General features: G+C 41.4%; 1 protein-coding gene across 1 annotated transcript; it reads right to left on the bottom strand.

The window, feature by feature from the left end:
- Positions 1 to 2,174: 2,174 nt before the first annotated feature.
- LOC130370906 (desumoylating isopeptidase 1-like) lies at positions 2,175 to 14,209 on the bottom strand. The gene is made up of 6 exons (XM_056576457.1): positions 13,845 to 14,209; positions 13,376 to 13,397; positions 13,223 to 13,292; positions 12,736 to 12,845; positions 4,128 to 4,250; positions 2,175 to 3,180 (listed from the first exon to the last, which is right to left on the bottom strand). Exons 1-6 carry the CDS (start codon positions 13,936 to 13,938, stop codon positions 3,093 to 3,095), a joined length of 507 nt encoding a protein of 168 aa, XP_056432432.1. The 5' UTR covers positions 13,939 to 14,209; the 3' UTR covers positions 2,175 to 3,092.
- Between the last annotated feature and the right edge of the window lie 112 nt (positions 14,210 to 14,321).

Consider the following 14,321-nt stretch of genomic DNA (forward strand, 5'->3'; position numbering starts at 1 on the left):
GTCATCGGGTCAAGGCGAGATGAAAAGGTGCTTCCTTTCGAACATAGGAAAAGACAGCACTGTTTGTGATGAATTTGACTCCACTTTTGAACACTTTTCCTAACTGACGCCATTGCGCTACTGCGACGCAAGTCTCTATCGTGAAACTACATTTATCCGAACTACAAAAAGAGCTATTTCGATCCATGCGTTCTAGTCGTATTGATTTCAATCAGGTTTTCGCCAACAGTGAGAATCACTTAGGTCGGACTTGGCAAACGGGAATATTTTAGGCCACTTAAATCCCAGTTCACATGTGAAAAAAAGAGTGATGTTGAAATTAACAGCTACCATGAGTCTTTCTAAAAATGCATGGGGGATGTGTGGGGGATGCTGGACATGGGCTTCAAATGTGGCATTCCTCTTGTCAAGCCGCTCCTGAACAACGAACAACGACCTCTTTTCTGATGAGAAAATACTGCTTCTCATTCAGAGACCAAGGTCCCAGAGTCTGGAGGAAGAAGTTTCCAGAGTATGTGTTGATTTGGGGAGCCATGTAATCTGCAGATGTTGGTCCACTGTGCTTTAAGTCCAGAGTCAATTCAACCATCTACCAGGACATTTTAGAGCACTTCATGCTTCCTTCAGCAGATAAGCTTTATAGAGGTTCTGATTTAATTGTCCAGCAGGACTTGACACCTGCCCACACTGCCAATAAAAACCTGGTTCAATGACCATGCGATTACTGTGCTTGATTGGCCAGCAAACTCACCTGACCTGAACCTCATAAAGCAACTATGGGGAATGCCAAGAGAAGAATGAGAGACATGAGACCCAACAATGCAGAAGCATCCTGGTCTTCCATAACGCCTCAGCAGTGCCACAGGCCGATGGCATCCATGCTATCCTGCATTGAAGCAGTATTTCATGCAAAAGGGGCCCAAACCAAGTACTGAGTAAATTAGTTTAGTTTTGTTTATTTGTTTATAGTTTTGTTGACAGTCCCCTTTGATTAATTGTACAGTAAAAGGAGTTGCTTTAGCCTTTTTGGCTAATTTCCAGCTGTAGTATGCGTGATTATATTTTTCAGAGGGCTGACATTTCTTTAATTAAAATCCTTTTATTGATTTCATGTAATATTCGAATTTTCTGAGATTTGGAATTTGGGGTTTTCATAAACTGTAAGCCATAATCATCAAAATTATAACAAAGACTTGAAATATCTCACTTTCCATGGAATGAGTCTATATAATATATTAGTTTCTTAAGAAGTTGAATTACTCTAATAAATGAAATTGTACACGATGTTCTAATTTTCGAGTTTCATCTGTACAACTCACTTTCATCATTTAGCAGCAAAAACACATCACAGATTGACTGCAGTAGATTTCTTGCGCCACCTTGTGGATAAATATAATACTTGCATAACTTTGGAAGTTTTTTTTTCATACTACTATTGTACTACAGTACTGACAACAAACCATCATGGCAACTACCTACTATTCAGAGGACTGCATGTTAAAATAGCTGCACAGTTAGGACAATTATCATACCAACTAAAACAATCATAGAACATTGAGACAATGTTTTAACGAATATGAAATAAAGACTAAAGCAGCATTGCATCAAGCCCGATCAAGGGTCTTTTAATACAATAACTATAAATAACAGATCAGAACCCCTTAAACATTTGCTTGATTACACCAGAGCAATAACAATACACACTATAATTAATAAGAAAGTATGTGAAGGGTAGATATTAAAACTAGTAAACAGAAATCAGAAATTGTAATAAATAGATATAGTGGTGGCTTGAAAACAACAATGCATTTGAGTAGCTGATGGCCACATAGGTTACATATTAAGGTTCAGGAAAGTGAATGGCTGTTTGGGTAACATAAACATGTCCATGTGATTCACATGCAAAACCAAAACCAATAGTACCAAAGGCTATCCCATAATATTAATTTGAATACTATTCAGGATACGGCATGGATGCAGTGGTTAAGGCGGTTCCTGAGCTGTGTTAATAGGAGTAGTCTTTGTGTCCCATTGGTGCAATTTCAACCAGCACCACTTAATTGGTCAAAACAAGACCAACAATTACAAATGCCATGAAGAAGGTTGTCCAATGGCAAGATCTCACGTCCTCCCTCCCTCCTCTCTCCCCTTCCTCCCTCCCTCCCTCCCTCCTCTCTTCCCTCCATCCCTCCCTCCATCCATCTCTTAAACCATCTTGGAGTGTCAGATAGCCATTGCCATAAACAATAAACTGAAAAGTCAAAAAATGTATATTAATAGATGTACCCAACATTGAGTAAAAATGCCTGGGCCCAAAAATAAAATTCTGATATTAATTACACATTCATTCAATCAGATGATAAACAGGAGCTATCAGAAGGATTATATATTAAAGACTCACAATGGAAAAAATAAGTCTAAATTACTATCTGTACAAAATTATCAGTGGACGAAATCCCGAAAGTTTGGATGAAGTTGATTTGCATCAAGCCCATTTCAATTTTGATGGGCAAGGTAGTGCGTCCATCAAGTTAGAAATCTCATATAAAAGTTCAAGTTCCAGAACTTCAAAATGACACGGAGAGCGTCACCAAGTACGGTGAGGGTCACCCGATGGCTGAGGATGAACCTCGGGGTCGGACAGGCTCTGCTGGTGTAGTGTTAGTCAAGAGTTGTATGACAAGGTTGCAGCACTAGAGAGGTACATCTATAAGAGTTGTCAGCATGAAGAAACCACATACATAGGTTGAAGATGATAATGGTGAGCTAAATAATGGTCCTCAGTTCTCTGTTTGTTTGCTCATTTCCATCAGGGTGTGTGAGCTTGTGAATGTGTAGACTTTTAGAATCGCAGCTAACTTCACCCAATCCCAAGTAACACACTATCATTGTAAATTAATTATTCATCCATCTGATACAAACACCGCCACAATCCTCCAATGATTGATTACGTTAGAGATATAACAGAACTGGTCACTGACACTGATAAAGACCAATCACAGCTAAGAACCCACACGGTGGCTTGCATAAATTTCAGTTCCAGTCGGTCCAACCTTTTGAGTAGTTACTTAGTTAGTAGGACTTGTCACTCTTTATCGCTGGCTGTTGTTGAAGGAGTTTGCTCCCGAAGGGGAGACAGTCATGGATTCCAGGATAGGACGCAGAACCTGACCAAAGGGCCTAGAGACACAGACAGAAAGAGAGAGACATGGAGACAGCGAGACAGAGAGACATAGAGAACGACAGACAGACAGAGACAGACAGAGAGAGAAAGAACGAAAGAGACAGAAAGAGAGAGACATAGAGAAAGACATAGAGACAGACAGAGAGAGCGCAACAGAAGAGGGTTAAAACATGACGAGGCTCAGAGCCAGTGTTCTGACACATTGAGCCCTTCCCGGAGTCCCTGCTCAGGTAAGCTTGAATTGACAGACGAGGCAGTAAAGCTGAGGTTCTTCATCAAAATGTGCTACAATGATTATATGCAACAATCTAGCGTTTGATTTGCCAAAATTCTTCAACATTTTAACAGAATAAAACGTCTCGTCACAAGCTTCTTCAGTTGAAACAAAAATAGCATTCCCAGGGTTACCGCTGTAGCGGCTCACAGAACATCGTTCACAGTAGCCTCAATAAATAGTGTGAGAGATTACTGTTAAGCTAGTGGTTGGAACTTATTTAAAATGTGATGGTAGTAATCCATCAGGTTGAATTTTTTTTTTCTTAAAGAATTTATTTTGCATTTTTATGCTTCATTCCAGACAGGAAATATCACCCCAAATATCGCTTTTTAATAGTCTGGTCAGTTTGGACCAGAATAAAGAAATCCAGCACTTCACTTTTTCACATACATTTTGTATTCATAGTTAGACATAATGTGATGTATCGTCATAGGATTGTCTAACAATATATATCTTATTGCAGAATCACTGTATGGCGATATTAACGGTATCGCGGGCCATGTATTGTGTGTCGCATCGAGAGGTACCCTGTGATTTCCACCCTTAATTTAAAAAGGCACCCCGAATTTTCTAAATTACATCAGAATCAAAATATGCAGTAACTAAGGAAATTGTAAAATAAAAAGCTTGATTGCAGTAATGATGAATGGACTCAGACAGACTCACGTGGAGAGCACTTCGGAGGGCAGGTCTGTGATGTACTCTGGGATCCTGCTGCCTGTGAGGAACTGGGCCACCTCGTTGCTGAAGGTGTTGCAGTTGTTCTCAAACAAGTGGTACGTCTCCCCTCTGTATAGATCAAAATACATAGATCAATAAATAAATCATAGAAGGAAAATGTGCGTGTGTCTTAGCAGAAGTCAGGCCGGCAGGACAGTCATAACAATTAAAAATATATATACATCAATAGACACAATATGTAAATGCATAAAGAAATGTAACTAGAAAATGCGTGCTTTAGTGCAAAGTGAGGTTGGAAATATGTTTTAGCAATGCTTAAATCAGGCGAAGGGATTTGAACAGAGTCTAAATGGAGCAAACATGCACACCATTTAACAAATGTAAAATGGTGTAAAAAAATAAAGTGAAGCATTAAACAAATAGCTAATGTGATCAAGTTTGAATACATTTGAGATAAAATATAGAATAGCTGAGCTGTTCTGTTGGCAATTTCCAGCCCAACTATAGACTAAAAACAGCCGAATCAACCAAAAACCTGCCAAAAACGTACAAAAGAAGAAATCCGATAAATCATATACTTCTGCAATGGCAAATACACGAATATGATACTTAAAGCAACCTGATTGTTAATTCTGGTCAAGGAACCTCTCATACACAAAACTCACAAGGTCTGTGTAAAGAACACACTGACAGAAGCAGAAAATGGGTCTTCAATGAGAAGACATTAATACACATTACATAAAATAGGCGTGTAAAATACCAATGGTGAGCAAAATAAACACCTGAATGCTACCTTATTGACTTAATAACTTTTACGTAACACACACACACACACACACACACACACACACACACACACACACACACACACACACACACACACACACACACACACACACACACACACACACACACACACACACACACTAGGGCTGTCACTTTTTATTCGAAGTTCGAATATTCGTTCGAAGGTGGGGTGAAAAGTTCGAATTCGAAGTGTAATTCTCCATTCGAACTGTAAAAATGCGCTATAAAGAAGAGAGCGGCGAGTGGCTTCTCCTCAATAAAGCGGCCCTCCTGGATCCCCGCTTCTCCCGGTTAGTCCACCTTTCCCTGCACAGAAACATCTCGTGACTGAAAGCCTCTCACACGAGCTCACTGAAACGGAGACCGACACTGATCGCACAAGACAGGGAGAAAAGTCCGCTGCTGCGCTGGGCGCGATGGGCAGCCTGTTTGGGGACTTATACAGCACGGCTGAAAGAAGCAGCTGCAACGGTAACGGAGAGCTGCGAGACTACTTGTAATTTTCTTTACGTAAGGAATAAAAAGAGCATCATGCCGTGTTGGTGGTCGGCCTCACAGATTGTTCGTTTATATAGGCTGTGTGTGCCATGGACGACATGCGCTCCGCATATCGCGCTCCGAGCAGTTATTGTTAATGTGTAAAAGACAGCCGCACTTGTGTGTCGGAGCTTCCTCTTGTTGTGTTTACAAATGTGTTATCAAAGATGTGTTTTTATCCTGTGCCGTTATGAATTCAGTAGGTATATGTGAGGTATACGAGAGCAACATAAAAAATCAAGACTGTTGTCGTGTTCTATGGGGGGGGGGGGGTCGAATGTATTATTATGGACATTCGAAATTCGTTCGAATTTCATTTTTGGAAAAAGTGACAGCCCTAACACACACACACACACACACACACACACACACACACACACACACACACACACACACACACACACACACACACACACACACACACACACACACACACACACACACCAAATTAGGGGCCCAAGGTGAAGATATGTGTGGGGCCGACCTCATCCGATCTTTAAAAGAGAACGGAGAATTTTTACAGACTGAATGGTGGATAGTAGGGGGGGTAACGGTACACAAAAAGGCGCGGTTCAGTACGTACCTCGGTTTTCGAGTCACGGTACGGTTCAGGACGGTATGGTTCATAGTTAAGGGAAATTTTAAAAAAAGAAAACTGTTTGTTTGTCAACAACGGAGAATGGCCTTAGATCAGCAGCAATGAAAACACCAATAAACTTAGTTATGGCATTTGCATTTCTGAATTCCCAGACAGGGGTTGTTGAAATAGTGTCGCGAGCTGGGTTTGCAGCTTTTTTTTTCTTTTTTTTTCATAGCAACGATGATAGTTACACCTGGATGGTGCCTTTTCAAATGCGTGCGCATGTTGAGGTGCTGTACGTTGACATGGAGAGCCTGTCGGGAGACCCTCTCCATGGCTTACGTGCGCATCCAATATTTTTTAACAATCCGGCGACACCATGGATCTATTGGTCGACGCAACGGAGACGGTAAGGGCTGTGATTGGTTTGACTTTGCACCATAATGACTTTGTACATTGTTTACTTTGCACCTTAAGGACCAATAAATCACCAAATAATTTTTGAAAGCTTTGAAAGTTTATTTACAACACTGCTTACATGGGTTATAGTCAACATCGAGATCGATCGGGCGGCGAATTGCAATGCGTGTCCGACATCCCGACGGAGAGCTGCTGAGGGGTCTCCATAGTAGCGGAGTCGGATTACGGAATCTGAGTAGTGTACTTTGGCTAAAGTTTTAAATTCTGCATCGCAAAACAAGCCTTTACATTCGCCATGTTAACGCTATGTACGCCACATTTACGCACCACGGTCCACCTCTGTAACCACCCCGAAGTGCCTGTACCGTGACGGTTCGATACAAATACGTGTATCGTTACACCCCCAGTGGATAGGCAGGTTGAGCTAATCAACGCGGAAGTAAAGGTTGGAGATGAGAAAAAAACCCTTCCCCTTTAAACCCTGCATACACTTCTTTATTCCAAAATGAATCTGGAAAGCAGAGAACACACAAAGTGTAGCACTTCACAAAGTAATAGTCACGATGAAACCCAAAAGAGAACAAGGTTTCAGATAACACCTGTCTTTGCCAAAAATGCCAGGAAAATAAACACTGTTTTTTCAATTAGTCAGGGTAAACCGCCACAAAGAGTCATATACTTAGCAAAACATCACAAACAGCCATATACTTAGGAAATAAAAATTGCCAAGATGAGTAATTTACTTTGTATGAGTGAGTGAGGTTGCAATTTGCAGTGCACTTGAGATTGACATTTCAATCATTCTACAGACAAACCAATGTACAAGATAATAAGTTAATTGACATTACAGTTGAGATTGAACATTTCAAACAAACACACATGTATGTATGTATATATATACACACATATATATATACACATGCATATAGATAGATAGATAGATAGATAGATATATATATATATATATATATATATAGATAGATAGATAGATAGAGAGATAGAGAGATAGAGAGATAGAGAGAGAGAGAGAGAGATAAGAAACAAAGAAAGAAAGAGAGATTGTTCTCAACATCACACGCAGAGTCCTACTTATTGACGTCTTCTCACAGTTCTTCATCTAGCGCCACTTCACAGCTAGCTTCTGCTGTAGCGGCATGTTCAACTCTTTGGACATTGTTGTTCCTGTCTGTATCCCCAACAGTAGCCGTAAAAAAAGTGTGTCATTTTTGGCAGCGTTGCCAAATACTTACCAGCGTCTTTTAGCTTTTTTCTTTTATTTGAGCCGCTTGGATAACTTTATTTCCTAATCATTTATTTTATTTTCGTGGTTAGACTCGTATTGCTTTGTCTGTTTGTGTATAAAAAAAAAATATATATATAAAAATATTGTATATATTTATATGTTTTTTTTATTTATTTTTTAGGTTGTTGGTGGGCCCCCCTACTATGGGGGCTCCAAGAGGCCGCGGCATATGCCTCTATGTTAAGACAGCCACTGTCCACACACACAGAAAATGTACGTTTGGTACATGAGCTAAAATAAAACAACCATCAAAATACTTCACGCATAAAATTATCTTGCATTTATGTAGAACTTCAACTTGAAAATATAGCTGCGAGCACCAATGAGGGGGCAAAGCAAAATATGACTCCATAAACTAATTTAGGTGGACAGACATAATTGGTTAGGTGGCTACATGATTTTGGCTATTGCCTAATTTTGGCTATTGGAAAATGGTTATCACAATGAAAATACATTGAAGTTGCTTTTTAAGGGCTTGGATAGACTTGCTGCTAACAACGCAACGTATTCTGTGTTTGTTGCATTGATCGTGCACATCCTCGCAAGGCAACACAACTCCTCCGCAAGCAGAATTGACCAGAGAAGCCACAGCGACAAGATAGATCTACGTCAGACACATGGCCTTCAGCACTTTCAACAAGTTTTACATCAAAAAATAAAAGAAAGACTGAGAAATTATCACACTCGTTGTGGTTTTAATGCCCCCCTAGGTCAAATTTCACCAAATTATTTGGACTTCATCAGGATATTCATAAGACTATGCCCCAAGTTTGGTTCAGATACATGAAAGCCTTGCAGAGATACCAGCTCAATTCCTGGTTGGCGTCCCCTGAGGTTAAATGGTCACCAAATTGCTTGGGTATCCCCAGGATGATGTCATGAGTCTAGGTACCAAGTTTGGCTGTGATATGTTAAAGGTTTGCTGAGAATGGGCTTACTTCCTGTTTGACAAGTTTGGCTATGAATTTGGCAAAAAGATTTGACAACATTTTTGATAGGAGATGCATTTTGCAGGTTTTTGATAAGAACTAAGATCCTGGAAAATCCATCACGGCGCAAAACGACAACATAGGGTTAGGGTAGTATGAGCTGGCTTTTCCCAAGGATTCCAATGATACCTTGTTTGTGAAAATTGGATGAATGGGTCAAAAGTTACAAACATGAATGCATGTCCAACTTTGACCTGTTGGTGGCGCTAGAGCTCTTGAGTCAGCGACGCCAAAATTGCTGTGAGGGATCATGGGACTATCCTGATCACAACTTTTTGACCAAGGCGTTCTATGGGCTGCCATAGACTCCCATGGCAGGATAATAATAATAATAATAATAATAATAATAATAATAATAATAATAATAATAATAATAATAGGAAAAAGTAGAATAAGAATGGTTGTCTCGCAGCTTCGCTGCTTGACCCCAAATAAGCTAACAAGAACTTTAAGAAAGCCGTAAAAATAGGTCCAGTTAATGCCAGCTCGGCTCATACATCATGAATCAAATCTTCTTACGACTGGTGCGGAGGTTTGAGTGACAGGTCTGATTTGTTAAACGTTTGAACAAAGGTTAATGATAAAAAATTGACCAAGTTACGAAGTCTGAAGTAGTGGTCAAGTGTCATGGTTCAAAATGACTTCCACTGTAAAAATATATATGTGAAAAGGAAAATATCTTAAAAAATATAAAATTTAAAAAATCTGAAAAGATGTGACGATTCCAAAGCTAATCTCTATGTGAAAAATGTATGAAGGTCCCAAAGTTTGTAAAGAATAATAAAGAAGAAGAAAGAAAGAAAGAATAAAACTTAAGAAGAACATTAGTTGAGTGCAGCATGATTGAGGTAATTATCAGTGTGTCCAACCCGTATCTAACGAACACAAAGACACTAAAAAACAGTCACAAGATAAAAGGATAGACAACGCAAAGGGGCGGAGTCCAGCAGGCGAGTGACAGATAAGACTCACATAAGACAGAGCTACAGAAGACATGACAAGATAGTCTAGTGACTGTGTTAACTCTATTGCTCAACTCCCAGCTGAAGGGTTCTGGGTTCCAACCCCAATAGTCTAGCGCAGGGGTGCCCAACCAGTCGATCGCGGTCTACCAGTAGATCGCCGACAGATCCCAAGTCGATCGCGAGGGGTGAAGAAAAAAAAAAAAAAATTTTTATTTTTTATTTTTTTATTTTTTAATAAAATTACATTTGCGCGGGACATATACGCGCGGTAGCGCATGTGCTGTTAACAGCAGTTGAAAGCCGTCAACAGTAGTTACACACTCCTAAACGTTGGCATGACTGAGGGGAAACAAGCTAAGACCTACCATTTTCACCCTGAGTGGGAGGAAGATTATTGATTATCGTTGAGAAGGTGCCGTGCGCAGACGGAATGAAACCCCCACTGATGAAACCCCCACTCGTAGGTTCACGATACAACCCCCGTCCCCCGTCCCGTCCCGTCAACAATTGTTCTCTACCCCCCCCCCCACCCCCGCTTGAAGGTAGGTTTGCTGGTAGATCTCGGGAGGTTGGCTACTTGAAAAGTAGATCTTGGGTCAAAAAAGGTTGGGCACCCCTGGTCTAGCGGTTAACTCCCAGCTGAAGGGTTCTTGGTTCAAGCCCCGATAGTCTAGAGGTTTACTCCCAGCTGAAGGGTTCTGGGTTCAAACCCCAATAGTCTAATGGTAACCCCCAGCTGAAGGGCTCTGGGTTCAAACCCCAATAGTCTAATGGTAACTCCCAGCTGAAGGGTTCTGGGTTCAAACCCCAATAGTCTAATGGTAACCCCCAGCTGAAGGGTTCTGGGTTCAAACCCCAATAGTCAAATGGTAACCCCCAGCTGAAGGGTTCTGGGTTCAAACCCCAATAGGCTAGTGGTTAACTCTCAGCTGAAGGGCTCTGGGTTCAAACCCCAATGGTCGGGGTATGAACCCAGGGATGGAGGGATGGGCAACTGGCGGCCTGCACCCTCACTCAGTGAGGCCTGCAGATTATTAAAACAATTAATAAATGAAAAAAAAAGAAGAAAACTATCAAGAAAACCGCACCTTTCAGTCGAGATGAGAAGCAGATTATCTGTTCGTAGAATTCAAAGGCAAACCAATGTGTCTAGTTTGCTTAGAAACTATATCAGTCATGAAACATTTCAAACTAAGTCGCCGCACTACTACAACGGCACAGAATATAATGTTGTTGCACCTAATGTTGGGCCACTGTTTTTCAGTCTTGTGCCATCATTGAATGATGATGTATGTGAGCCCTTTGCACTGAAAAAATATGATTCAGTCATGTGGCTGTTGTTTCTTTGAAAACAAACTTGTTGTATTTGTCTTGTAACAAGAGTATTAGGGCCCGACCGATTTATCGGCCTGCCGATTTAATCGGCCGATTATAGCCTTTTTGAAAATAATCTGCATCGGCCAAAAAGACGCCGATGCCGATTATTTATTATCGCCGATGCCGATTATTGCGCTCCTACTCGCCTTGCTAACTAACAACTTGAGCTGGAGTAAAAAAGAGGAGATTGAATTTTACCGTACAACATGAAAGCACGCTCGCTCAAGCAGCTGCGCGCTCACCTCACCAATGTACACAAGACGCGTTGTTTGAGCATGTTGTGACTGTTTTTCTTTAGGTCCCAGGCCATGTTAATTTGTTATACTGTAGACTCTAACGGTGAGACCATACTGCTCAGCACGCACGTGTTAGTCACTGCTCACGAGCGCAGCACATTGGGAGTTAGTTATTTATTTTACATTTTACATTACACTCATTTTTGACTGTAAATGTATTCTAAAACACTCAAAGGTTCTGCATTCAATTCACATATTCGTCAAAAGTGTTTAAAGTATATTTAAGGTATCAAAAACTAAGTTTTATATGCTTCTTTTTTTTTTTTTTTTTAATCAGCCGATTAAATTGTAATCGTAATTTTTCTCTGAAAATAATCGGCATCGGCACTCAAAAATCAATATCGGTCAGGCCCTAAAGAGTATAGACATGCATTTGAAAAAAAAAATGCATTTGAGCATGGAAAATATTAAATTAAGGTATGTCAATTAGCATACCTAGGCTAGGAATCTGAATGATTTTTTAGGTAGTGGCAACACCCGAAATGCACCAGGATACAGGCAATCACATCTACCAAATTCTACATTTTCTGGGGGAGGAACCCCAATCCCCCCTTCTATGACTACGCCCCACCCACAAATTTAATCACCAACCGCCACTGATACAGACACATACACATATATATATTTTGTTCTTATTTGGAATTATTTTGTAGTGTCTCATACCTGATTAGTTGTAGTGAGCGGTCATGTGGCCCTCTGATGGTGATGGGAAAGAATTGTGGCCCTCTTTATCATGAAAGTTGCCTATCCCTGGTCCCTGGTCTACTGGTGAACTCCCAGCTGAAATGCTTTGGGTTCAAACCCCAATAGTCTAGTAGTGAGTGTTAACTCCCAGCTGAAGGGTTCTTGGTTCAACCCCAATAGTCTAGTGGTAAATTCCCAGCTGAAAGGCCCTGGGTTCAAACCCCAATAGTTAGTGGTAAGGGGGTTAACTGCCAGCTGAATGGTTCTGTGTAGAAACCCTATCTACGCAGTCCACTGATTGTCATCTCTTTGCAAGATGCCCCAACACTGCCTGCTCCTCAATGGTAAATGGACTGCATCTATGTCACGCTTTACTAACCAGTGGCCACTCGAAGCACTTAACAATATCCTCACATTCACCTATTCATGCACACACACAGATGTTAACCATGCAAGGAGGCATCCAGCCCGCCGGGAGCAGTGATGGTGAGGTGTCCTCCTCAGGGACACCTCGACACTCGGTGAAGGAGTCAGGGATCGAACTAGCAACCTTCCAGTTACCAGCTGACCGGTTACCTTCTCAGCCCCATGCTGCCCAATGAGTTCAATAGCAGTACATTGTATTATCTGCTCACCTGTATGTGGACTCTCCCAGCGAGGTGAGATAATCCATAAAGATCTCTCCAGTGACTTCGGTCACCCCCAGGTCCACGATGGAGTTAGGCTGTCCCAGCTCAGTCCCACCCTAGAATACACAGGCACGTGCAACGTGTTAGGGAAGGGACAAAATATCGATACAACGATATATTGCGCCCTTCTTCGTGCGACACAAGAATCGATAGACTGCCGCCAAATATCAATATAATTTTTTTTCTTTGAATTTCTTTAGCATTTTTATGCTTTACACCTGAAGAGGAAATATTGCCCCAAATATCAATATTTTCAGTAATAAAATGAGGCGCTCTCAACAGATTTCCCTGCTCCTCGAGGTGGCGCTCAACACATGAATGAAGGAAACTTGAACTGAAGTTAACCAACAAAAGACAAGCAACAGAAAAACTAAGTTGGACCATGAATAAAGAGTCAAAGTGTCATGAAAAGGGAGGCTGCCGTCTTTCTCACCGGGGGACAGTTTGTGATTCCCACCCCACCGTAGAAGAACTCTTCCCCATGGACCACGACGGCAGTGTGCCTGTTGGGCATCAAATAACTTAAAACATAACCTGATGGTATTACACTGCAGAGTTGATAGACAGGGCTAATAATGTTACTCACCATATACCATCCAGCTGCTTTCCTGTAAGGAGAGGGGACAAAGCAGATTGAGAACAGTTCACCCTTAAAACCAGTATGGTTTTAAGATGATGAGTGACAAATATGCCCAGTACAACCACCACTGGGTAACCACAAGAACAAGTAGATGATGAGTTACAGAGCACCAGTACAACCACCACTGGTTAACCAGTAGAACCAGTAGAGATGATGAGGGACACACACACACACACACACACACACACACACACACACACACACACACACACACACACACACACACACACACACACACACACACACACACACACACACTCCCCATCACGAGTATAATCCGTAGCTTGTTAAACAGTAGAGATGATGAGTTACACATATCACCAGTACAACCACCGCTGGTAACCAGCAGATGATGAGGTACCAGTATAACCACCGCTGGATGGCCAGTATAACCAGTAGAGGATAAGTGACTGACCCAGCATCATGGGGCTGAGCTGTCTCGCCATGCCTCTGGAGATGTCGTAGATGTACAGCTGAACTGGGAACGATGGGCTGCTGTTCTGGTCCATGGTCTGGGCTGACAGTTAGCGTTAGCTTAGCGTCACGTTATAAACGTATATAGCTGTATACAGCTGGACACTTCAACGCTGCTGGTTAAAAAAGTACTGGTCGATTAACATCGGCGAACGACACACATAAACTGTGTTCTGTACCAGTTTACCCCGTGGTTCAGAACAGACTGTGATGGACGATAAGCCGGCGCCAACAGCTGCTGGGTCAACACTGCAGTGACAGGACGGCGCGACGCTGCGTGACTCGACAGTCGCCGCGTGCGTTCTTTTTTACTGCAACCTCGACATATATATCTTATTTTATTTTTCGTGTACTTTAAATGGAAAATCATGGCATTTTTTTTCAAATACATATTTATGTTATAAACTGTTGTTTGCTG

The sequence above is a fragment of the Gadus chalcogrammus genome, chromosome 18, assembly GCF_026213295.1.
Source record: "Gadus chalcogrammus isolate NIFS_2021 chromosome 18, NIFS_Gcha_1.0, whole genome shotgun sequence".
In the NCBI taxonomy this organism is placed as follows: Eukaryota; Metazoa; Chordata; class Actinopteri; order Gadiformes; family Gadidae; genus Gadus; species Gadus chalcogrammus.

Excerpts from the sequence above, each read along its gene's own strand:
- LOC130370906 (XM_056576457.1), bottom strand. The coding sequence starts at position 13,938 with ATGGACCAGAACAGCAGCCCATCGTTCCCAGTTCAGCTGTACATCTAC. Across the intron at positions 12,846-13,222 it reads GAATCACAAACTGTCCCCCG|GGTGGGACTGAGCTGGGACA; the intron begins GTGAGAAAGACG and ends TGTGTATTCTAG. Across the intron at positions 4,251-12,735 it reads CTGGGAGAGTCCACATACAG|AGGGGAGACGTACCACTTGT; the intron begins GTGAGCAGATAA and ends TGATCTATACAG.